Raw genomic sequence first — 25,880 nt, forward strand, 5'->3', positions numbered from 1 at the left:
AGGGTGGATAGGGAGCAGCAGTTCCCTTTATTTGAAGGGTCAATTATGAGAGGATACAAGTTAAAAGTGAAGGGTGGGAGGTTTAGGGGGAATTTGAAGAAAAACCTTTTACCCAGGTGATAGTGGTTTGGAATGCACTGCCTGGGAGGGTGGTGGAATTAGGATGAGTGCTTGGTGCGCCATAAATTCAGGGCTATGAGCTAGGTGCTGGCAAATGGGATTAGGTGGGAGGTCAGGGCCTTTCATGCATCATTGCAGACTCGATGGGCCAAAGGCCTCTTCTGCACTGTAGGATTCTGTGATATGGAAGCCCATTTTATAAACATTGGTGATAGCACAAGATTTTTTACAGAATAGCAACAGAAAAATCATCCCATTCATTGCTCCTCTTTGTTCTTTAATTACGTTGTTGTGCAAAATACAAGGTAAGTTTTCTATGAGCCATGTAATTATTGCATTCAATTAAAAATTTGACCAAGACACCAGAACTCCAAGCATCCCATTATCAGAGTTCAACAAAGCATTTCACAAATACAGTAGTTTGAGTTTAGTGTTAGCAAATGATTGACAATTAAAGCCAGTAAATAGAATGGTTCAATTATTACAAAGAATGAAATCAATAAACCATTACGAAGATTGGTATATAAATCAGTAAATTACAGTTAGCTGAAAAGCACACAAACCACAATTCATGCTCAAATGCAGTTTAATGCAGTGTATCATTTCTGGGGAGCAAGCTCAGTGACTCCATATTAAAGTATCTAATAACATGATGTGACATGATGCAAGGAAAAACTTTTTCCCACAGTCAGCTGTTCGGGTCTGGAATTCACTGCCTGGAAGTGTGGTGGGGTAGGATTCAATCGAGGCATTCAAGAAGGCATTAAATAATACCTTGCACAGAAACTGTGCATGGGGGTGTGCGGGGAAAAGGCAGGAAAATGTCACTATCCTGATTTGGAGAGACGGGATAGACACAATGGACCAAATGACCTCCTTCTACATTGTAACAATTCTGTGATCAAAAGGCATAAATGGGTCAGTTTTGGGTTGGCAAGATGCAACAAGCGGAGTGCCAGAGGGGTCAGTGCCAGGACCTCAACTATTTACTTTCTATATTAAGGTCTCAGATGATGGGATTGAACAAATGGTTGCTAAATTTGCGGATGACACAAAGATAGGTAGGAAAGTAAGTTGTGAAAAGGGCATAATGAGTCTACAAAAAGGTACAAGACAAGTTAGGTGAATGGGCAAAAATTTGGCAGATGGGAAACAATGTGAACTTGCCCCCTTTGGCAGGAAGAATAAAAGAGCAGCATACTATTACGTGGGGAGACACTACAAAATTCCACAATGCATAGAAATCTGGGTGCCCTGGTATATGAAAGTTATCATGCCGAATGGCCTACTCCTGTTCCTCGATGGTAAATTTGTAAGAAACACAAACAGCAAAGAGATAAATTGCCCTCTACACTCGGGCTCTGCTATGACACAGAACTTGATATAATGCAGATCTGTCTTCGGCTCCAAAATTTTCATCCGAATAAGATTGCCCAGAATGATATTCAACAACACAAGTCAGAAAAACATCCGGCTTAGGCAGCTATAAATCCATTTCAGTTTACCTTAAACACCCATGTGAGGAAAGTGATAAAACTGCTAGTGCTGCTGCAGGTTGTCTGGCAACCGTTGCCGGACAGCGGTACTAGTGGGATTTTCCCTGCATATTGCGTAGCAGCCAAGGCAGCCTGCCATTGGCCAGCGGCAGGATCTTCTGGTCCCATCGTTGCCAACAAGGTTTCCTGTTCCTTGCAGCTCAGAAAAGCACGGCAGGGGTGGACTATTCTTGGGACTGGAAGATCCCACCGGCATGAAGGGCCAGAAAACTCCAGCCAATATGTGCACAAGTCAGGCACCAGCAAAAGACCAAGCTACAAGTGGGTTCAATGCATGCACATCTTAGCCTGGGATGAAATGCTGCTTGATTTGGGGAACAAATATATGCATTTTTTTATATTCAGTCAGACATGTTTTCCATCAAAAACACAGGGGTCCTACTATGCTAAAGAATTTCTTGTGGAACGGTGTCACTTACAAAACAATCTTGAGATAGTCTCCATGGATGGTGTTATGGAGTATAATATTTTGGCTTCTTTTTAATTATGCCACTAAAATATTGGCCAGGGCACTAGGGGAACTCTACTGTTCTTCTTCAAGTAGCATGACAACACCTTTTACATTCAGCTGAGAGAGGTTGGAGTTTGGTTCGGGATAGGAGGGTGGCACAGTCGTTTATACTGCTGCCTCTCAGCACCAGGGATCTGGGTTCAATTCCGGCTTCGGGTGGCTGTCTATGTGGAGCTTGATAGAAAGTCTGACAACACCAGGTTCAAGTCCAACCGATTTATTTGATAGTAAACTCACTAGCTTTCGAGGGGTTTCCCTCTTCTTCAGGTGAATGGAGAGTTCTGGCCTCAGACAGAACTCTCCATTCACCTGAAGAAGAGGGAAACCCCTCGAAAGCTAGTGAGTTTACTATCAAATAAATCGGTTGGACTTAAACCTGGTGTTGTCAGACTTTTTACTGTGTTTACCCCAGTCCAACACCGGCATATCCACATTATGTGGGGCTTGCACATTCTCACCGTGACTGTGTGGGTTCCCTATGAGTGCTCCAGTTTCCTCCCACTGTCTAAAGATGTACAGGTTAGGTGGATTGGCCATGGTAAATGTGTGGGTTTACAGGGATAGGGCGCAGGGTAGGCCTGGTCAAAATGTGCAAACTCAATAGGCTGAATGGCCTCCTTTTGCACTGTAGGGATTCTATGAACATTTCATTTGAAGGAGAGCACCTCCAACAAGACAGCACCATAACACTGACTCTGGGCCAGGGCTGACATTTAGGAAATAAACTCCCCAACAACTTGACGATGAGGTTAATGAGTAACATGGTTTGCAGTTAAATAGTGTGATTTACTTGGGGGATGGAAGGCATGAATCTGGTGCTCAGTGGTTCCTATACTCAACCTTAATCTGAAAGTCATGTGTTTCAATCTGAGCATTCCAAATTCAATAAATCTGGTAATTTGCTATTAACAGAAAATGACAATGGAAGCTGCCAAATCGTCAAAAAAACCCAACCAGTCCATTAACACCCTATTATCTGAAGTGGTCTACAAATAACTCCAGGCTCACAGTGTGTTGATCTATAATGGCTTCAGAGCTATTAGACATTAGTGATTAAATATTGACTTCTCAGTGTCATCCACCTCTCAAGAAACTGTTCCGAAAAAGAGAAAAAGTTTCTATACACAATGATTTCAATGCCACGGAATGGAACGTTTGCAAAATACTGGTTCCATGCCAACGAACAGAATCATAGAATGGCAATTTATCTAATCCCACCCACCTACCCTCTCCACATAACCCTACACTTTTTTCCCCTTCAGGCACCTATGCAATTCCTTTTGAATGTCACAATGGAACCTCCCTCCAGCATCCTCTCAGGTATTCTTTCTAGATCCTCGGTGCATAAGAAATTATTCCTCATTTTGCCTCTGGTTTCAATTCATCCGCCAATGGGGACAATATATCTCCATTTGCTCTGCCCCAGCCCTTCATGACGTAGAAATCGCAATCAAATCTCTTCTCAAATTCTCATCTCCAAACAGAATCCCAGCTTCCACAATCTATCCAAAAAACCCAAGTCCCTCATCCATGAAGCCAATCTTTTCTGCATCCTCTCCATAGTCTTGACATCATCTTCAAAGTGTAATGCCCAGAATTGGACACAATGCTCCAACTGCAGCCAAACCAGTATTAGAAAAGTCCTCAAGTTCCTTACTTTTGCACGCAATGCCTTAATTTATAAAGTGATGTGGAGATGCCAGCGTTAGACTGGGGTAAGCACAGTCAGAAGTCTCACAACACCAGGTTAAAATCCAACAGGTTTATTTGGCAGCACAGGGTGAGTCTCAAAGAACAAAGAACAACACAACACAGGAAACAGGCCCTTCGGCCCTACAAGCCCGCGCCGCCCATTTTAACACTCAGTGAGTGCCTCATTCCAATCTACCTTCTACCTACAACTTTTGTCTACATCTCGTGGACTCCACAATAAAGGGATACAAATTTAGGGGATTATAGGTGCACCAGATTAAGGGAGGTCCAATTTAGGGACAATTTATTAACACCAATCAGCCTAAAAGCACGATTTTGGGGTGTGGGAGGAAACTGGAGCACCCGGAGAAAACCCACGCAAGCACGGGGAGAATGTGCAAACTCCCACAGACACCGACCCAAGCCGGAGATCCGACCCGGGTCCCTGTAACTGCACAACAAACAGTGATAGTCACTGAGCTGTCGTGTTGCCCATCAATTGGTCCGGTTTAAGCATACACTAATAACGTGAAGCACTAGGAGCGTGAAGGAGTAGCGCTCTGAAAGCTTGTGCTACTAAATAAACCTGTTGGATTTTAACCTGGTATTGTGAAACTTCTTACCGTTATTTATTAAGCCCAGGATCCCACATGTATTTTTAACTACTTTTTCAAACTGTCTCATCACTTTCATCAATTTGTGCACATATATATCCCAGATCTCTCAACTTCTGCAGCCCCATATGGAACGATAGCACCCTTTAGTCCTCTCTCTCCCCCTGTTCTTCTGACCAAAATGTATCACTTCACATTTCTGCATGAAATCGCATCTGCCACATGTCATCCCTCTCCACCAGCCTATATCCTCTTCAAATCCATCAGTAACCTCCTCACAGGTCACTATGCATTCAGGTTTTGTGTCAACTGTAAATTTGAAATTTTGTCTTGTGCACCCAAGTCTGAGACATTAACATACATCAAGAAAAACAACAGTTCTAGTACCAACCTCTAGAGACATCTCTGCATACCTTCCTGAAAAACAACTATTCACCACTACTCTGTTTTCTGTCATTCAGCCAACTTCATACTGATGCTGCCACTGTTCCCTTTATTCCAAGGGCTGTAACTTTGTTGACAAATCTATTAATATAGCATTTTTGGAAATCCATTTCTGTCCTTGTGTCTGTCAAACACCCCCAGGAGAGGCACAAGAACTTTTAGTGCAGTACTGAATGCCCTGTACACTCTTCTTTATCTCAGAGACAACTCAAAAGAACACCCACAACTGTACCAATGTGATATTTTCATTTCCTCAAGCTATTTCTTTGGTGTCTCAAGTGAGACAAGATACATAAATATTTTGAGATTCTTAAATGCAAAAGGAGAATTAGAGCTCCACCCAGGTTGCAGTAAAATTTAAGGCCTGGAGCCAAAGGATGAGCTTTTTAAATTCTGTAAAAAAGTTGTGGACACTGGAAATGTGAAATAAAAAGCAGTTAGTGCTGGATAAACTCAGGAGGTCTGGCAGAATTTGTGAAAAGAGAACCAAAGTTAAGGTTCTTCTTCAGAACTGAGCTTCTGCAAGACAGGACATTTTTATCCTTTATTTAATAGATGCAAAGATCACTCAATAATACTCCAAAAGCTATAAAATATAGTCAAAAAAAAAGTGTGATTTATGGGAAAATACATACATGTTTCTACATTAATACTACATTTGATTGGTAGCATATTCTGTAGTGCTGAAGGCAGTAAGTATATAGTGAACTTGAAAATAAGTTTACACAAGGGGCAATCTAGTCTGTTGAAAACTAATCTTCTGATCAGATTTCTGAATAGATATCAAATATGTATACCTGCAATGCTGTACTTAGCTGAAGTTACTTTACAAATATTTAAGACTATCCTCAGATGCACTTGATAATCTTCAGATTTCCAAAACAAAAGCAGCAGCAATGGTGGCAGGAGATAATATTCTAGGTAGTCACAGCCATACTTTACAGCAGCGATCCATATAGAATTTACAGCAGTGAAACAGGCCATTCAGCCCAAATGCTCTATGCCAGAGTGTTCCAGGGAGCTTCCTCCCAACTCATTTTATACAATCTTATCAAGATAGCTCTCCGCTCCTTACTCTTTCATATACTTGCTGAGCTTCCCCTTAAATCTATCTGTGCTATTTGCCTCAACTCAACCACGTGGCAGCAACTTCCATATTTGAGTTACTAGTTGTTGGGAAAACAAAAGTAGTTTTAAGGGATTTACATTTGTATTGGCAAACATTAGAAATAAGGTATTGTTTTTAATGTATTAAATGTAATGTTTCTGAGTGTGGAAGGGTAAAACCTAGAGTTAGATTCATGCTGGATGAACGCATTTGTACGTGTGGGGATTGGTTAGGTTCCAATGTTTTCCATTATGCTTAGAGAGAGCTACAGCATGAAGAATAAATAGTAGCAGCAGTCATTGCTTAGCAACTGGAGACCCTTGTAAGATAATAAAGCTTTTAAGTTTCAGTTATAGCTGAATTTGATTGCAGTTGGAGACAGCGCAAGGGAATTACAAAGACATAGGCTTCCTAAGAACAAGTTACAGTCTTAAAAAAAATGGGGAATTGGGACAGAAAGAATGTCTAAGGTGACCACAGTTAAAAGAACAAAAACCAAGGTATTTAACAGAAGAATTCAAAGAAAGGCAAACTAAGTGTTCTGAGTTAAAGGAGGAATTTTCCCATCCTGCCTGCCACGGGAATCAGATGTCATAAGAACATAAGAACATAAGAAATAGGAGCAGGAGTAGGCCATCTAGCCCTTCGAGCCTGCCCCGCCATTCAATAAGATCATGGCTGATCTGTCGTGGCTCAGTTCCACTTTCCCGCCCTCTCCCCATAACCCTTAATCCCCTCTCTTATCAAGAACCCATCAACCCGCTTCTTAAAAATATTTAGCGAGGCAGCCTCCACCACTTCAACGGGCAGAGAATTCCAGAGATTCACCACCCTTTGAGTGAAGAAGTTCCTCCTCAACTCCGTTCTAAACCGCCTCCCCTTTATCTTGAGGCTGTGCCCCCTAGTCCTACTGTCTTTTTTGAGCGGGAAGAGTCTCTCCACCTCTACCCTATCCATCCCATTCATCATCTTATACGTCTCAATGAGATCTCCCCTCATTCTTCTAAACTCTAACGAGTACAAGCCTAGTTTATTCAACCTCTCCTCATAGCTCAATCCCCTCAACTCCTGTATCAGCCTAGTAAACCTCCTCTGCACTCCCTCCAGGGCCAAAATATCCTTGCGCAGGTGCGGCGCCCAAAACTGCACACAGTACTCCAGCTGCGGCCTCACCAATGCCCTATACAGCTGCAGCAAGACCTCCCTACTTTTATATTCAATCCCCCTCGCTATGAAGGCCAGCATCCCATTCGCCTTCCTGACCACCTGCTGCACCTGCAAGCTGGGTTTTTGCGATTCATGCACAAGGACCCCGAGGTCCCTCTGCACCGTCGCCTGCTGCAGTTTTTCGCCACGTAAGTAATAGTCCTTCCTACCATTCTTCCTACCAAAGTGGACCACCTCACACTTGCCAACATTAAATTCCATTTGCCATTTCCTGGCCCATTCGCCCAGCCTATCTAGATCCTTCTGCAGACTCTCCACACCCTCCGCACAATTTGCCGTTCCCCCAATCTTGGTGTCATCAGCAAATTTCGACACCCTGCACTCGGTTCCCTCCTCCAGATCATCTATATAAATGGTAAATAGCTGAGGCCCCAGCACCGACCCCTGGGGCACCCCACTAGACACCATCCGCCAATCCGAATAGCACCCATTGACCCCCACTCTCTGCCTCCTATTTGACAACCAATCCTCTATCCACGCTAACACCCTACCCCCAACTCCATGTCCCCTGACCTTCTGCAATAACCTCTTGTGAGGTACCTTGTCAAACGCCTTTTGAAAATCCAGAAAGACCACATCCACCGGCTCTCCTCTATCCACTGCCCTAGACACATCCTCATAGAACTCCAGTAAATTTGTCAGACACGACTTCCCTTTAATGAAACCGTGTTGCGTCCGCCCTATCAAGCAACTCCCTTCAAGATGCCTTGCAATTTCCTGCTTAATGATGGATTCTAACATTTTACCTACCACAGACGTTAAACTAACCGGCCTATAATTCCCCGCCTTTTGCCTGGCACCCTTCTTAAACAACGGCGTAACATTAGCCGTTTTCCAATCTTCCGGCACTTCCCCGGAATCCAGCGACGTCTGGAAAATAACCACCAAGGCATCCACTATCACCTCCGCCATTTCTTTCAGAACCCTCGGATGCATTCCATCCGGTCCTGGGGACTTGTCCACAATCAGCCCCTCCAGTCTGTCGACCACCACCTCTCTAGTAACAGTAATGTCATTAAGACCCTCCATTCCTACCACCTTTCCATCGCTAACACCCGGCAAATTATTCACGTCCTCCTCCGTGAAGACAGAAACAAAAAAGTTATTCAAGACCTTTGCCATATCCCCATCCCCTACCACTAGCTCCCCTTTCTCATCCTCTAAAGGACCAACGTTCACCCTAGCCAGCCTCTTCCTTTTTATATATTTATAAAAACTCTTGCTATCCTTTTTTATATTAAGTGCTAGCCCAGCCTCATAGCTTCTCCTACCCTCCTTTATCAACTTCTTTGTCAATCTTTGTTGACATTTAAACCTTTCCCAATCCTCTTCTCGCCCACTGCTCTTAGCTACTCTAAATTCTTCCGCTTTTAATTTAACACTTTCCTTCACCTCCTTCGTTATCCACGGCTTATTACCTCTCTTCCTACTGTCCTTTTTAACCATCGGAATAAATTTCTGCTGAGCACCAAGAAAGATCTCCTTAAAGATCCTCCACTGCTCCTCAGCAGACCTACCTTCCAACACATTCCCCCAGTCCACATTCGCCAATTCTTCTCTCATCCTACCATACTCCCCTCTATTCAAACAAAGGACGCGTGTCCGGGAACCCACTTTCTCCTCCTCCATCTGCACCAGAAACTCCACCATACAATGATCACTCTCTCCAAGAGGATCCTTCACCGCAAGGTCCCTAATTCTACCCGCCTCATTACATAGCACCAGATCCAAGATAGCTCGCTCCCTCGTCGGCTCCAACACACACTGTTCAAGGAAATTATCCCGGCAGCATTCCAAGAACTCCTCCTCGAGCCCACCTCGTCCAACATGGGTCGACCAATCAATATGCAGATTGAAATCTCCCATAACTACTGCCGTCCCATTCCTGCACGCCGCACTTATTTGCGTGTTAACAGCCCGCCCCACCTCCAGATCATTATTCGGGGGCCTATAGACGACACCCACCAGCGTCTTCCTCCCTTTGCTGTTCCTAATCTCCACCCACAACGATTCCACGTTCTGCTCTTTGGCTCCGATATCATCCCTTGCTACCACCTTGATACTATCCTTAATCAGCAGAGCTACGCCACCCCCTCTTTCCTCCTGCCTATCCTTCCTAAACACTTGATAGCCCTGTACATTCATCTCCCAGTCCCTGTCACCTTGCAGCCACGTCTCTGTAATGGCCACCAGATCGTATCCATTTGTGTCGATCTGCGCCACCAGCTCATCCACTTTATTCCGAATGCTTCGTGCATTCAGATAAAGCGCTTTCATCCCAGCCTTCACCTGGACCCTATTTGCCGTAACGCCACCAATTGGGACATCCTCGGCCTCTTCCCTTACCTGTACCCTATCCTTAACTTTAGACCTCGTAGCGTCACCTACCCTCGCACCCTCCCCCCCCCCTAATTAGTTTAAAGCCCTGTCTACAGTCCTCTTTACTCGATTCGCCAACACTCTGGTCCCAGCACGATTCAGACCAACCCCATCCCGCCCGAACAAGTCCCACCTACCCCAATACTGGTGCCAATGCCCCATAAATTCGAACCCATTCCTCCCACACCAATCCCTGAGCCACCCATTCACTTCCTTTATCCTGTCAACCCTACGCCCGTCTGCACTCAGTTCAGGCAGTAGCCCAGAGACGACCACCTTGTCGGTTCTACTTTTTAATTCCATTCCCAGCTTCTCATACTCCCTCCGCAGATCCTCAGTCCGCACTTTGCCTACGTCGCCGGCACCCACATGTACTACAACGACCGGGTTCTCACCCTCCCACTCCAGGTTCCTCTGCAGCCCAGCTGCGACATCCTGTACCCGAGCACCAGGCAGACAACACACCCTTCTGTGCACTTTGTCATTGTGACAAAGGACAGTGTCAATACTCTTCACCCCACTATCTCCAATCACTACTACGTTCCTTTTCCCCTTCTCTTTGCCTATGTCCTGCTGCATCACTGTACCGTGTGCAGTTTGCTCACCAACCTCACCTGCCTTGTCCTCTTCCAGACTGGAAGCAAGAACCTCAAACCTGTTATGCAGATTAAGAGGCTGAGGCCTCCGCTCCTCACCCCCCTTCCTCCTCCTCCCAGCAGCCCCCTTTTGTCCCTGACCCTTAGATTTAGCCAGTCTAGGGGCACCCTCTCTCCCCCTGATGAGCCTCAGTGTCTGTAGCTCAAAGGCCAGCTCATCCACCTTGAGCTGGAGCTCCTCCAGCAACCTGCACTTACTGCAGACATGGTCACTGGGAAGGACCCTGGGGTCTGCCAGTTCCCACATCATACACAAACCACACATCACATGCCCCTCCATTATTCACTGTAATTTTTTATGGGAAAAAATTTTTTTTCCTTGTTTCTTGCTGTAGTAGTTTTGAAAAAATTTTTTTTCCTTGTTTTTTTTCAAACAAACTCACCTGGCCTTTTTTCCTTCCAGCCCTTTTTGATATTAAGCCCTATTAACTCACTCTGCTTCCCCCTCACTCCGCTGCCCGCTCAGACGCTGCCCGCTGTCTACACCAGGCCTCCTTTTAAACCTGGCGCTGATTTAAAGCAGGCTGGTCCACAAATGCCTTTTCACCACACCCTCAGAATTCTTAAAGCAGTAAATACAATAAATAAATGCTTTAAACAGTTCTACAAAGAGTAAAGTGCTTTAAACTTATTTTAAACAGGTTTTTAACAGGTAAAATCTTAGCTCTGTCTCTCTCTCTCTCAGCTCCAGCAAACAATGGAAGGCTTCACCGTGTCCACTGAGGGGTGAGTGCGACCGGAAAATCCCACCCTGAGAGACAATTGCAACAACCAGATTTAAAGTGGGGCAGCATATATCAGAGGCGACTCAAATTTTTGATGCCATTTTAATAAGAGTTTGGGACAATTAAAGCAATTGTGAACAGTTTGTACAGTTGTACAGCAGTCCTACAGGAATCCTAAAGGGATTGGTGCAAACTCCTGGATTGGATTCACTGCCAAAAGCGGAGCAGAAGCTTTGTTTAAAAGTGTCATTGTTTAAGTGTTAAGGGAAAGCATTATTGTGAAAGAAGATTTTAAAGTGTGCTTTTGAGAGTGGAGTTCGGAAACTCTCACATGACAAATATCTGGGGGGATCCTGAGGTGAAATTCGCTGTCACTAACTTGAGTTCAGAGTGAAGTATGTATTTCACCACAGCCAATCTGTGTGTTAAAGGGAACTTTGTGTTAATGAGACGGGGCAGCATGGTGACATAGTGGTTAGCACTGCTTCACAGTTCCAGGGACCTGGGTTTAATTCCTGGCTTGGGTCACTGTCTGTGTGGAGTTTGCACATTCTCCGCATGTCTGCGTGGGTTTCCTCCAGGTGCTCCAGTTTCCTCCCACTGTCCAAAAGTGTGTGGATTAGGTTGATTGGCCATGTTAAATTTTCCTAAAATGCCAGGGGGACTAACAGGATAAATATGTGCAAATACTGGGGTAGGGTTTTGGCTGGATTGTTGTCGGTGCAGACTCAATGGGCCAAATGGCCTCTTTCTGCACTGTGGGGTTTCTGTGATTCTACGAGACCATTGTAACTTGAGGTGCACCTTAGCTGAAGGTGCATTTTGTAATCCATGTTCATCTTAAAATCTATGTGCATTTATTAAGCTAAGGGGGAAGTAAAGGAATATTGTATAATTTTTCACATTTAATAGTATTTCTTCTGCTGGTTAAAACTAATTAACAGTTCTCTGATTCTGTTCCTCCAGCCAGGATCCATTCTGGGATCTTCCCATTCAGTTATGTCAACTGGGATCATAACAAATATTTATTCAGTACTTTAATTGATTGATCTTCTTGGTTTAATTGTGTCTACTTTATCATACACTAAAGCCACTCAACTGTAGAAAACACCTGCAAGAATAAAGGAAGCAAAAGAAAACTGTACCATTCAAAAGTTAGAATATCATGAATATCTTAACTACAATGCTTTTTTTAACCAGTGCAAATATCTTAAAATGTTAGTTTTGGGGGTCCACACATGACATACAACAGGAAATGGGCAGTTGTCAATTTAAGACTTTATTTAATCAATAAATAGGAATTAACATGGATGAGACCAGGAAAACACAAATAGAACACTACCACTATGTGGTAACAACATGTAGTGCAGAAAGGAATCAAGTTATTGGCAGATTTTTTTTTAGTGAAAATATAGCAGCTATAAAAATATAGAGTTGACTCCTGCACTGGCCATGTAGTCTAACTCAATGTACAATCAGTTTTGTGAAGTAGAAATCAAACACATTTTATCATTTCCTTTTTCTTTTCTCTTTTTGTTTTTTTCTGAATTTGTTTCACAGATATTATCCTGCCTTGGTTTTCCTAAATACAGCAAAGCATCTGAAAACAATTAAAACAGGAGTCAATGGTAAGGTAATGGACTAAAAATAAATGTATAACCCTTACAGCTAACACTAATTATAGAGTAGTGAGGCATGTGTGGATGGCACTTTGCTGCCTCATAGCGCCAGGGACCCAGGTTCAATTCCAGCTTTGAATCACTGTCTGAGTTTGCACATTCTCCCCATGTCTGCGTGGGTTTCCTCCAGATGCTCCAGTTTCCTCCCACAATCTGAAAGACATGCTGGTTAGGTAGGTTAGCCATGCTAAGTTGGCCCTCATGTCAGGGGATTAACAGGATAAATATGTGGGGCTACGGGAATAGGACCTGGGTGGCATTGCGGTCAGTGCAGACACAATGGGCCGGATGGCCTCCTTCTGCACAGTAGGGATTCTATATAATAAAATAATACACTTTGAAATGCATAAAATAATCAAGTGCAGAAAGGATGATTGTGTTAAAAAGTAAACTGTGTTTGACAAATTTAATAATTCTTTGAGATAGTGACCAGATGGAGAAACAGAATGCAGCCTTTGCATTCTGTTTTTCAGAACATGTCGCATAGCAATCAAATATAGAAAGCTCTCTATAAAAGTGAAAGTGTACGATTTTAACAAAATTATAACAGCACTAGTATAAAGCTAGCTGTTGGACAGCAAACAAGGAGAGCTGCCTGAATTATAGAATGATAGGAAGTGGCAAAACCTCAGGAATTAGTGAACATTCTATCAAATAGAATTAATGAAAGAAAGATGATCTGGATTGTGCCATCGAGTACATGATATTAAAACATGGCCCATTAAGCTTGCAAACCCTTGGACTACACACAGAGAGAAGGCACAGTATAACTAACAGCAGGGAAGGTACTGTCTCCTAATGCTTGATTATCTTTTGGATTGGAGAATTACCACTTGTTGTTTTCTTAAATTGCCCTGAATTTTCTTTATTCTCCGGGGAAATTGCATGACTACAGGAGAGAGGAAAATGTGGGGGTGGAGGAAGCATCTAGCTTGTACCATATCAGACTACGACAAGTTTGTCTTGTTCTCCTTTTGTCTATGTATGAAATATCAGCTAAAGCTAGGGTGCAAAGAAGACAATTCAAGAGATTAAGCCAGAACATGCCAGATAACAGACTGATGTCACAGCAATCTGCTACATGAACAGAGGTTGGATGGGATGTGGAATTGAACAATGGAAGTAAACTCAATATTGCATTGAATATAAACTATAAAAAGCTTTGTTCATCTCTACTGCATCAAAGGTAGTGATTGTGGCACTGTTGTATTGTTACTAAGTAAAACTCAGCTATGGCTAGTATATAATGATACACATGCATTTTTGTTGTAATTGTGATGATTTAGATTTTCACAGAATCATAGAATCCCTACAGTGCAGAAGGAGGCTATTCTGCCCATCAAGTCTGCAATGACCATAATTCCACCCTGCCCCTCGCCCTATAGCCCCACATATTTACATTGCTAGTCCCACTGACACTAAGTGGCAATTTAGCTTGGCCAATCAACCTAACCCACACATCTTTGGACATTAGAAATTAAACATCAATTTACTTACACAGGAACTTGCAATAGTCCTAATTATAATAATGCAGACACAGTTAAATAAAACTGTTCTTGCTAATTCACCTTTATATCAGACTTTGTGCACTAGGGAGAAATATTCTTTGATGCCTTTTTTAAGAGTTAGACTTAGACTTTAGCTGTACTATGGTCCCATGTGAACACACATGGTTTAATTCATATTTTAAACCACCTTCTCTGTGGTAGTGCAAGGTGAGCTGATTAAGGCATCGTATATAAAAGCCTCAACATAAAAAGTGAAACTCAAGATAAGTACTTCAGTTTTAACTTGCTGCACTTGGAGAATAGGTTTCCTGAACGAAAAGCATTACAATGAGGAGCCGTAAGTCCAGGGAATCATTCTCCCCACAGAATCCCACTCCCCAACTACCAGACCAGAATACACTTGCAAGAATCCAACAAAAAACACTAGTTGCCTGGCCTGGAAAGCAGCCAGTTTACTGGCTTCTCAGTCCTGTTAATATTATAAGCAGTATTAATCCCCTATTCACCAAAACTAAGCGCAAGATAGAAAGAAGGCATTACCAAAATATGGAAGTTTCTCCACAATGGCTCCACATTATGCCATTCCAGCAACTTGTCTGCAAGGCTGACATTAAGAACAAGATCACTCAATCCACCCATAGATCCAAGATCATTTCCTGGACCCAGTTTTCACCCTAGAGCTCAAAGTGACTCCTCATTGCCTTCGACTCAATCTGAATAACTATTGTTAGCTATAACAGTGCTACACCTAGGTGATTCCAAAAGCTAGAGGCTTCAACTATGGGAAGATTGAAAAAACTGGAGCTATTTTTATTATAATAAAGGTGGTGAGAGGTCATGAATTCCTTTACTACTGCTCTCAACAATATACCATGATGATTCAGGTCTCCTATATATGAATGGCACTGAAGCAACTCCTCTATCTGCCTCCTGGTAGTTTCAGTTTTAGTACAGGTTTCTATGACTCTCCTCTGTTCTCTGTGGCAGATTCTCTCTTGAACACACCTGAATTCTAACGTCCTATCCACATTTGACTCAAATTTTCCTCCTTTTATTTTTAATCCAGAATATGCAATGCCACAGGAGATTTACAAGCATATTCCAGTATTTCTGGCATGGGGACAGAAGTCACGCTTAGAAAACTTTCTTCCTCTAGAACCCTACGCAGTTGTAAAAGTCACTGGAAATCACACTGAACATACTGTTGATCCCAAACTGTGGAAAATAACACTTTATGAAAGTTGATGCTCTCTCATTAGTAAGTTTATATTCTATTACTGTTTTCACACTCAATTTACAGGACAAAATTAATGTCAGTCACAAACATAGATACATTCTCTGCTGTTAATCACATCTCATACGTCCACAAGGTTACTGATGCTTCAAAAACATATTACATACCATCAAAGGCAATTTTAAGTTATATTTTTCAAAACACATTTCGAAGTCCACTAGGCTGCAGCAATTTCATCACTGTTACCAACAGGGGATGCAACATGCACATGGATTCACTGGAAAAGAAATTACCCACGAATCTCCACCCCATAACTCCCAACTTCCCATGTTGAAGTTGCGTGCTCCAACTGCTTTGCCTGGGAAAGAGTTTGACCGCTATATCATAAGCAGAAGAAAAGGCTGAGATTTGTTGCTTGCTGAGAACACAGTTGCAAGACTATACCATTTCCAGATCAATTTGCAGCACATTTAGTTTAAAGACAGAAAGAAAAAAAGTCTTGCATTCACAACTATCTGTTAGACCTCACCTTGTTGCCACGTTTGTGTAATTAACAAGGTTTATACTATGAAATTGTACTGTACATAAGGCTTAGTGATGAAAAGTCTTAATTTATATATATATTAGGATGATTTATGAATATTGAGACAGGTTAAGAAAATCTTAAAGTTGGCAAATACAGCAATGTAACCTTAATAAATAAGTAGAGTGAATTGGAGTTACAGCTGGGATACATTTACACATTTGGGCTCCAGTGAGTCTAGCTTAGCAATAAACACTAGATGAATGGCCTGAGGACTAAATGTTTGGAGGGCTTCAGATTAATGGTACAAATTAAGGCGAGATTGTTGTAGGGAAGCCAGGAACACTCTTCCCATTCGTCACGTGTTGCAAATATTGGGTTAGAAGTCGTTAGTTGTGTTGATTCAGGGACACGTTACTTGAGATAAACGTTGCAAAGCTACTGCAAAAATGTTATAAAGGTGCAACGCGGAGGACTTTGTAATTGCCAAGGGTTAACATTTGTCACAGGACACTTGCTCAGGAATATCTGTTGAAGTGTTAGGAGTAGGGCACTTATTAGGAAGTTAGTATTTGCCCAGTACGTTGACAGTCAATGGATATTTGTCACAGGTTGAGGTTGCCATAAGAACTCAGTATTACGTTTAGCTAATGACTGAAGAAATTACCACAGGGTTGAGGATTGCCATAAGAATCCAACATTAAGATCAGTAGATCCAGTATAGACAGATTTGCCAGGGTGAAAATAATTGCCTTTAGAGCGGATGAACAGAAAATTGTTAGGAAAACTAAAGATAGTGTTCTTCCCTCAACAAGAATTCTCTTACTCTGGGTTTTAGTACAGAGCCCAAATTCCTACATGATGGATTTTTTTCAGCATTTTACAGTCAATGAAGTACTTTTGAAGCGTAGTCACCAATGTAGCGCAGAAAAAGCAACAACCAATTTTGCGCAACAAGTTCCCACACTTATCAATATGATGATGGCCAGGTTTTTTGATCTTGATTGAGGAATAAACATGGACCAGGACATTGCAGATGATTCTGCTGCTCTTCTTTGAGTAGTAAGGTGGGTGTAAACAATCCCACCAGAGAGGGAAAATGGGCCTGGGTATAATCCGAAAGACAGCACCTTCAATTGCATTTGGGCTCCAGTGAGTCTAGCTCACTGTATTTTCTTAGTACTGCACTTGAGCGTCAGCCTTGACTTTTCTGTTCAAGTCCTGGAATGAGATTTGAACTTGGAACTTTGTGACTTAGAGGTAAGAGTGCTACCAGCTAAGCCATAGCTGACACAAAGTATATACTGATTTTAAAATCACAAAACACATTTCTTAATGTGTACTTTTTTAAACTGAAAAACTAACAGAATAAAAAAGTAAATCACATTGAATTAGTGATTTCCGCTGTAATCTTAAGTTATGACGGCATGCTTTGAATACATATCAATCACATACCTTGCTAGTAGAAGCCTTGTAAGTTGTTTTCAGTTTTTGAGATAATTGGCTGGTACTGTGGCTGGCTACACAAATACAATCAGAACTTTTGTCAACCATTGAATGCTATGTGTAAAACAGACATTGAACCAATTTTTAGCCAGACTTAAATGAATATGAACTGTTTCAGGGAAAGGAACAAAACATTAAGTACCTTAATTTGTCATAAGCATCTTTCCACTGAGATAGAGCCTGGTGCAAATAGTGCCAGCAATTCACCAAAGGTTTTTTTTAAAAATATACTGGTCAACTGTTTGCACCATGCTGAATAAAGCTTAAAAAAAAGTGATCATGGCATGTTTGTAAATCACAAACTTGGGGGTGATCACAAGTCCACATTGTATGCAAAATACATGATATGTTTAGGTTAAAATATGCCACATGAACAAAGAAAATTACAGCACAGGAACAGGCCCTTCGGTCCTCTAAGCCTGCACCAATCATGCTGCCCGATTTAACTAAAACTCTCTGTCCTTCTGGGGACCATATCCCTCTGTTCCTATCCTATCATATATTTGTCAAGATGCCCCTTAAAAGTCACTACCATATCCACTTCCACTACCTCCCCGGCAACGGGTTCCAGGCACCCACCACCCTCTGTGTAAAAAATCTGCTTTGTATATCTCCTATAAACCATGCCCCTCATATCTTATACTTATGCCCCCTAGTAATTGACTCTTCCATGGTGGGAAAAAGTTTCTGACTATCCACTCTGTCCATGCATAATCTTGTAAACTTCTATCAGGTCACCCCTCAACCTCCGTCATTTCAGTGAGAATAGAACCAAATTTCTCCAACCTCTCCTCATAGCTAATGCCCTCCATACCAGTCACCACCCTGGTAAATCCCTCTCCAAAACCTCCGCATCCTTCTGGTAGTGTGGCAACCAGAAATGAACACTATATTCCAAATGCAACCTAACTAACGTTCTATAAAGTTATACAGCAGAGGACAATAGGTAGAAATTTAATGTTGCAATAAATTCACTTGAATCTAACAAAATCCTCTTGCACTTGGGACTGAAGAATTGTGCCATCTCCCATTATTAATTCATAATGTGAAATGCAAGCTGCAAGTGAAAAAAAAATTCAATTTCCACCTCATTCCACTACTTTGGCCTCTTCCAGCCTTACTTTTCCCAAGCCTTTATTCTTTCAAGAGTAGCATTCTGTTGATTGCCTCATCCCGTCACTGACAACAAAGCTATCTTGGTTCTGGAACCAAAAGCTTGGGGGAAGCCATTCCCTGGTTCATTCCCATGGCAATACCTTGAATATTTAATGTCAACCAAACTGGTTTGAATTTGAACAAAAGCTTGGCAGTTAACTGTTCCCTGCTGCATTCTCCACAACAATTAGTCTACCAATCATCCTCCATAGCAATTACTCTACCAAAGCCCACTTCCCAGCCAATCAGTAAACTCTGCTCATCCAGTATAAAATGTTGTTCTCTTTATTATTGGTAATCTTGTGATCTGTCCTGATGAGTGCAAGATGAAAAGCTTAGACAGCATGTCTCTTTTTCAGCAATTGTCAGATTCTGTACTACCATATGCTTATTTACATTTGATATATTCCATATATGAATGATACTCTAGCTCAAAAGCAAGAAAGTTATCAGTGCACAACTTAATGGATACAGTTCAGCCTAACGAAGTGTAGTACAAATATTTCAGCACAATAAACTGTCACTTTGGTCCATCACACTACGCCAGCACCAGTTTCATATTGACAGAGGGGCCTTGAGAGAAATCTTTGCATCCTCATTGGCTACAGGGGAGATCCCAGAGGATTGGAGAGTAGCCTATGTTGTTCCTTTGTTTAAGAAGGGTAGCAAGGATAATCCAAATAATTACAAGCCGATGAGCCTTATGTCAGTGGCAGGGAAATTACTGAAAAGCATTCTTCAAGACAGGATTTACTCCCACCTGGAAATTAGTGGGCGTATTAGCGAGAGGCAACATAGTTTTGTGAAGGGGAGGTCATGTCTCACTCACTTGATCGCGTTTTTTGAGAAAGTGACAAAGATGATTGATGAGGGTAGGGCAGTGGATGTTGTCTCCATGGACTTCAGTAAAGCCTTTGACAAGGTTGCTGATGGCAGACTGGTACTGAAGGAGAAGTCGCATGGGATCAGACATGAGCTGGCGAGACAGATACAGAACTGGCTCAGTCATAGAAGACTGAAGGTAGCAATGGAAGGGTGTGTTTCTGAATGGAGGGCTGTGACAAGTGACATTCCACAGGGATCAGTGCTGGGACCTTTGCTGTTTGTAGTATATACATGTATGAGAAAAATGTAACTGGATTGATTAGTAAGTTTGTGGACGACACAAAGGTTGGTGGAATGGAGGATGCTGATGAGGACCATCAGAGGATGCAGCAGGATACAGACTGGTTGGAAACTTGGGCAGAGAGATGGCAAATGGAGTTTAATCTGGACAAATGTGAGGTAATGCATTTTGGAAGGTCCAATATAGACAGGAAATATACAGTAAATGGCAGAACCCTTAAGAGTATTGATAGGCAGAGGTATCTGGGTGCACAGATACACAGATCACTGAAAGTAGACATACAACTGGAGAAGGTAGTCAAGTAGGTATTGGCATGCTTGCTTTCATTGGCCGAGACATTAAGTTTAAAAATTGGCAAGTCATGTTGCAGCTTTATAGAACCTTAGTTAGGCTGCATTTGGAATATAGTGTTCAACTCTGGTCACCAGAAGGTACAGAAAAGATTTACCAGAATGTTGCCTGGTATGGAGGGCATTAGCTATGAGGAGAGGTTGGAGAAACTTGGTTTGTTCTCACTGGAATGACAGAGATTGAGGGGCAAACTGATAGAGGTCTACAGGATTATAAGAGAATGGACAGACAGAATAGTCAGAAGCTTTTTCCCCAGGGTGGAAGAGTCAATTACTACGGGGCGCAGGTTTAAGGTGAGGGGGGCAAGGTGGTACAGTGTTTAACACTGCTACCTCACAGCACCAGGGACCCGGTTCAATTCCCGGTTTGGGTCACTGCCTGTGTGGAGTTTGCACGTTCTCCCTGCGTCTGCATGGGTTTCCACCGGGTGCTCCAAAAGACATGTAGGCTAGGTGCACTGACCCGAACAGGCGCCGAAGTGCAACGACCAGGGCAATTTCACAGTAACTTCACTGCAGTGTTAATGTAAACCTTACTTGTGATTAATAAATAAACTTTTTTTAAAAACTTTTAAAGGATATGCACAAGGCAAGTTTTTTTTTAACCCAGACAGTGGTGGGTGCCTGGAACACTACTAGGGGAGGTAGTGGAAGCAGGTACGATAGTGACTTTTAAGGAGTGTCTTGACAAATACATGAATAAGATAGGAATGGAGGGATATGGTCCCCGGAAGGGTAGGGGGTTTTAGTTCAGTCGGGTGGCATGGTCGGTGCAGCCTTGGAGGGCTGAAGGGCCTGTTCCTGTGCTGTCATTTTCTTTGTTCGTTGTTCTAATTCTTTCCCATACCACAGTTTGTTGCCTTCATCTTCAACATCTTAGCTTTTCTAGTCTTAATAACTCTTAATGACTCAACTGCAACAATAATATGTTGTAATTTATCTCAGTTTAATAATTCTTTGTTTAAAAAAATGTTTTTTAATCTTATAGTTTCCGCTTAGGCTCTTCCACAGAGAGCACTGGAAAGTTGTTCATTGAATACATTCAAGGTGGAGTTAGACAGATTTTTGATCTACAAGGGAATCAAATGTTATGGGGGGCAGGCAAGAAAGAGGAATGAAGGCCACAGTCAGATTACCCATGCTCTTATTAAATGGCAGAGCAGGCTTGATAGGCCAGATGGCCCACTTCAACTCCTATTTCTTAAGATCTTATGCTACCAATCCTAAATTAATAATGCTTTTTTATTGATTTATCCTTTCTAACTCTCAGAAAATCAAACAAATATTAGAACCACTTTTACAATTCCTTAAAATAAAAACTGAAAACTTAGAATTGTTCTCTCATCACAATAATATTCTCCCACCACTGGTAACATCCAGTGATTATGCACTGGACTTTTTTCATGTTGAGAATGGCTTGTTCAAATTACAGGGAACATTCTAACTGTAGCCCACCATGAAGTAGTCCCAAAAAATTAACTTGTAAATACAGTAAACATAAGTTCAATCACTTGATGTATTTAAATTGTCAATATATTCACGCTTAATATGAACAGAATTAAAAAAATTTAGTTTTCTTAACCTTTTGCCTTTAACTGTCCTTTGCTTAAATCTCCCCCATCCACTGTTTGACCTTCAGCTGTCAGACGATCATTCAAAGTTTCAATTTCTCTTCGCACTGTAAGGTAAGCACACACGTTTTGATCCCTCATTTCCCATGCAACAAATGACTGAATTGGTCTGCCTACTGTCATTCAAATACCTGTCCACACATGATACTCACATTCCAAATTTTCAATGTACAAATTTTCAAATTCACGTTCAATCTGTCCAAATAATTCCAGCAAAGTTTGCCGAATTGATGGCGGCAGTTTGGAATCCTAGGGGGGAGAAAAGATAAATTTTAAGCGGCATTTGCTTTTTGATTTCATTTATTATTGTCACATGTATCAGCATATAGTGAAAAGTTTTATTTCTTGTGCGCTATACAGACAAAGCATACCCTGTTGTGAATTACAGTAATTTTTTTTTAAATAGGCGCCACTGTAGTGGCATTAGTTGTCACTGGAGCATCACTATTTTATTCAGAATGCCAACAATCTTTTGTTCTGAATTCTTGAGAAAGTGAGGGGGCATGGGATCCAAGGGGATGTTTCTTTGTGCATCCAGAACTGGCTCGTCCACAGAAGGCAGAGAGTGGTTGTAGATGGGTCTTCTTCCGCATAGAGTCGGTCATCAGTGGAGTGCCCCAGGGATCTGTTCTGGGACCCTTGTTGTTTGTGATTTTTATAAATGATGAGGATGAGGAAGTGGAGGGATGGGTTGGTAAGTTTGCCGATGACACGAAGGTCGGAGGTGTTGTGGATAGTTTGGAGGGATGTCAGAAGTTGCAGCGTGACATAGATAGGATGCAAAATTGGGCAGAGAAGAGGCAGATGGACTTCAACCTGGATAAATGTGTAGTAGTACATTTTGGCAGGTCCAATGGGGTGAAGGAGTATAATATTAAGGGTAAGACTCTTAGCAGTGTGGAAGATCAGAAGGATCATGGGGTCCGGGTTCATAGGATTCTCAAATCGGCTTCACAGGTAGAGGATGTGGTTAAGGCGGCGTATGGTTTACTCGCCTTCATCAATCAAGGAATTGAGTTTAGGAGTTGGGAGATAATGCTGCAGCTTTATAAGACCCTGGTCAGACCCCATTTGGAGTACTGTGCTCAGTTCTGGTCACCTCATTAGAGGAAGGATGTGGAAACCATTGAAAGGGTGCAGAGGAGATTTACAAGAATGTTGCCTGGATTGGGTGGCATGCCTTATGAGGATAGATTGAGAGAGCTCGGTCTTTTCTCCTTGGAGAGACGAAGGATGAGAGGGGGCCTGATAGAGATGCATAAGATGATGAGAGGTTTTGATCAAGTGGATTCTCAGAGACTTTTTCCCAGGGCTGAAATGGCTGCCACAAGAGGACACAGGTTTAAGGTGATGGGGAGTAGGTACAGAGATGATGTCAGGGGTAAGTTTTTCACTCAGAGGGTGGTGGGTGAGTAGAATCAGCTCCCATCAGTGGGTGGTGGAGGCAAATACGATAGGGTCTTTTAAGACACTTCTGAATGAGTACATGGGACTTAATAGGATTGAGAGTTATAGGTAAGCCTAGAAGGTAGAGGTATGATCAGGGCAGCTTGTGGGCTGAAGGGCCTGTTTGTGCTGTAGTTTTTCTATGATCCTATGAATGTTTATCTGATGAAAAATATTGCTTTTCCTCTACAACTAGGATAACATCTGCAGTGAAAAGGAAGCTCCGTATTTCAATGCATTAATTCTGGACACTATGAAACTTGCGTTCCAAAGTTGCCTCTCTCAGGGAAAAGGTGAATGATTTAGGTTTAAAACCAACCATATTAGGTTAGTTCAGAAATATTCAGAAGTAAAAAGTGCACGGCCAAAATTAGGAGATGCAAAGAAAGTCAGACAACCAAACATTACAATACAAAAGAAATGTTAACACAAAGTGATCATTAATAGAGGCTTTTATTTTAAATAATTTTTGAAACAGAGCACTGCAATTTGTAATAGGTCATTAATAAATTGTCCATGGCATACGTAAAGCCAAAAGGTGAAGACAGAACATCGATTTGTCCATCATCAGTTTAACGGATAAAAATATTTTTATACACATCCTCTGTTTAAACCAATTGCCAAAAGTGGTCAGAAATCGTTAAAGTGTGCACTCATAAATATTATGAAGGGTCTGAAACCATCGTCATGTCTCTGCATTGTCTGCTCTGCTTCAAAGTCGCTTTATTAAAGATGCCTGCTAATTCAAACTAAAATCATGCCAAAAAGCACTTCCCATGAAAATGCATTGAAAATTCATTCAGATAATTCAAAAGCTCAGCTAATTCTAGTATGAACTGCTGCCAATGTCAGAGCTCAACCAATGAAAAACGGCACTTTGTTTGAATTCAATGCATGCTTGTCATTCGGTGCCCTCTCCTAACAATATGCCATAGAGTGAAAGCACAGCAGTTTGAGAACAGGCCTGAAACACACGACCATTTACCACTGAGCAAACATAAAGAATTAAATGATGCACCCGGACTTAATCATAAATTAATTATTTTTAATTATAAGTAGGGATTCTCTTGTGCCCGATAAACAAACTGGGTAAGGAGATGTATGCTTGTAATATGTAACTCTCTAAACAAATGTGCAAAGTGTGTAAAGGTTAGTTCCAGTTCCATCTTTCATCAACAGGCAAGAGGATGCACGCCTCAGCTCATCTCAATATCAAATCAGGAATGGTGAGTTCGTTAAAGCAAGGCAGAGCAGCTGATGTTCTCCAGATATACAGGAAACAGCAAGTGACATGGGCATAAGATTTGGAACCAACCTGGTTTCTGAATCATGAGCTGGCCATTTAAAACCTAGGTCCACATACAGGGGACAAGTGCCATACACAAATAAAACATCAACTAGATGAGAGTGGTAAAAGCATCAAGTTTCATCTCAATATAAGCTCAAAGCTATATTCACAAGACTAAGAGCAGTGGATAATTTTCTGCTGTTAAAATCATAGAATTCCTGTAGCGCAGAAGGAAGCCATTCGGGCCACTATGTCTGCACTGACTCTCTGACAGAGCATCTTACACAGACCCACCCTCTCCCTGCTTTGTTCCCATAACCTCAGGCATTTACCCCACTAATCCCCCCTAAGCTACACATCTTGGGACACTAAGAGAAAATTTAGCACAGCCAATCCACCTAACCTGCACATCTTTGGGCTTTTGACACTCATCACCTATTTCTCCAGCACCACTCAACTTCTTCTTTTGTTAAAACATTTGCCTAATATTCAGACATGAGACTGAACAAAGTTCTGACACCAAATCTCCTTCAAAACTCTGGTAAACAGAAGCAAGGTTACCAAAGCAGGGTAGGAAGGAAGTCAGGACTGAAGCTTGCAAGTACATTATCACTCGCCCCATCGCAAGTAGATAAACTTCAATTTCTAAAATTCTCTGAATGGGACCATTGCAAGAAAATAGCAAAGTCACTCACTTGTTCTCAGCTGATTTGGTAATTCTGCGGTGTTGCTATTACTTGTATGTGAAATTAAAGTTTGTAGTGCTGCAACTTTCTACACCCATCAGACAACACTGGAATCAGAGTTAAATATAATGGTGACACATTAAATTTACTAACTACGGGAATAGTGAAATTAAGTCAGCAATTTCTTCAAGGAGGAATTGGTAGGGCTAGGGAACCGTGGTGCACCAAAAAAGTTGATTCGTTGGTTAAAAGGAAAAAGGAGGCTTATGTTCGGATGAGACGTGAGGGCTCGGGTAGTGCACTAGAAAACTTTAGATTGGCTCGGAGGGAGTTGAAGAGTGAGCTAAGAAGGGCTAAAAGAGGACATGAGAAGACTTTGGCTGATAGGGTTAAGGAGAATCCTAAGGCGTTCTATAGGTATGTCAAGAACAGAAGGTTGGTTAGGGCAAGATTAGGGCCAGTTATAGACAGCAGAGGGAAATTATGTGTGGAACCGGAGGAGATTGGAGAGGCATTGAACCAATATTTCTCTTCGGTGTTCACGCAGGGGCACATGGATATAGCTGAGGAGGACACTGGGTTGCAGGGGAGTAGAATTGACAGTGTTACAGTTGATAAGGAGGATGTGCTGGATATTGTGGAGGGTCTGAAAATAGATAAGTCCCCTGGTCCGGATGGGATTTACCCCAGGATTCTCTGGGAGGCAAGAGAAGTGA

At 42.1% G+C, this 25,880-nt stretch overlaps 1 protein-coding gene across 4 annotated transcripts in view; it reads right to left on the minus strand.

The window, feature by feature from the left end:
• wdr37 (WD repeat domain 37) overlaps window positions 1–25,880 on the minus strand; it is a 141,604-nt gene that overhangs the window by 66,738 nt on the left and 48,986 nt on the right. For all 4 annotated transcript variants that reach the window (XM_080212547.1, XM_080212544.1, XM_080212549.1 and 1 more), the window contains 3 exons: window positions 21,897–21,993; window positions 21,696–21,791; window positions 17,432–17,496 (listed from right to left, as the gene is read on the minus strand). In XM_080212547.1, coding sequence (XP_080068673.1) covers window positions 17,432–17,496; window positions 21,696–21,791; window positions 21,897–21,993 — 258 coding nt within the window. The remainder of the gene's footprint in view (window positions 1–17,431; window positions 17,497–21,695; window positions 21,792–21,896; window positions 21,994–25,880) is intronic.

The sequence above is a fragment of the Carcharhinus amblyrhynchos genome, chromosome 2 (assembly GCF_965287045.1).
Source record: "Carcharhinus amblyrhynchos chromosome 2, sCarAmb.v2.hapA, whole genome shotgun sequence".
Taxonomy (NCBI): domain Eukaryota; kingdom Metazoa; phylum Chordata; class Chondrichthyes; order Carcharhiniformes; family Carcharhinidae; genus Carcharhinus; species Carcharhinus amblyrhynchos.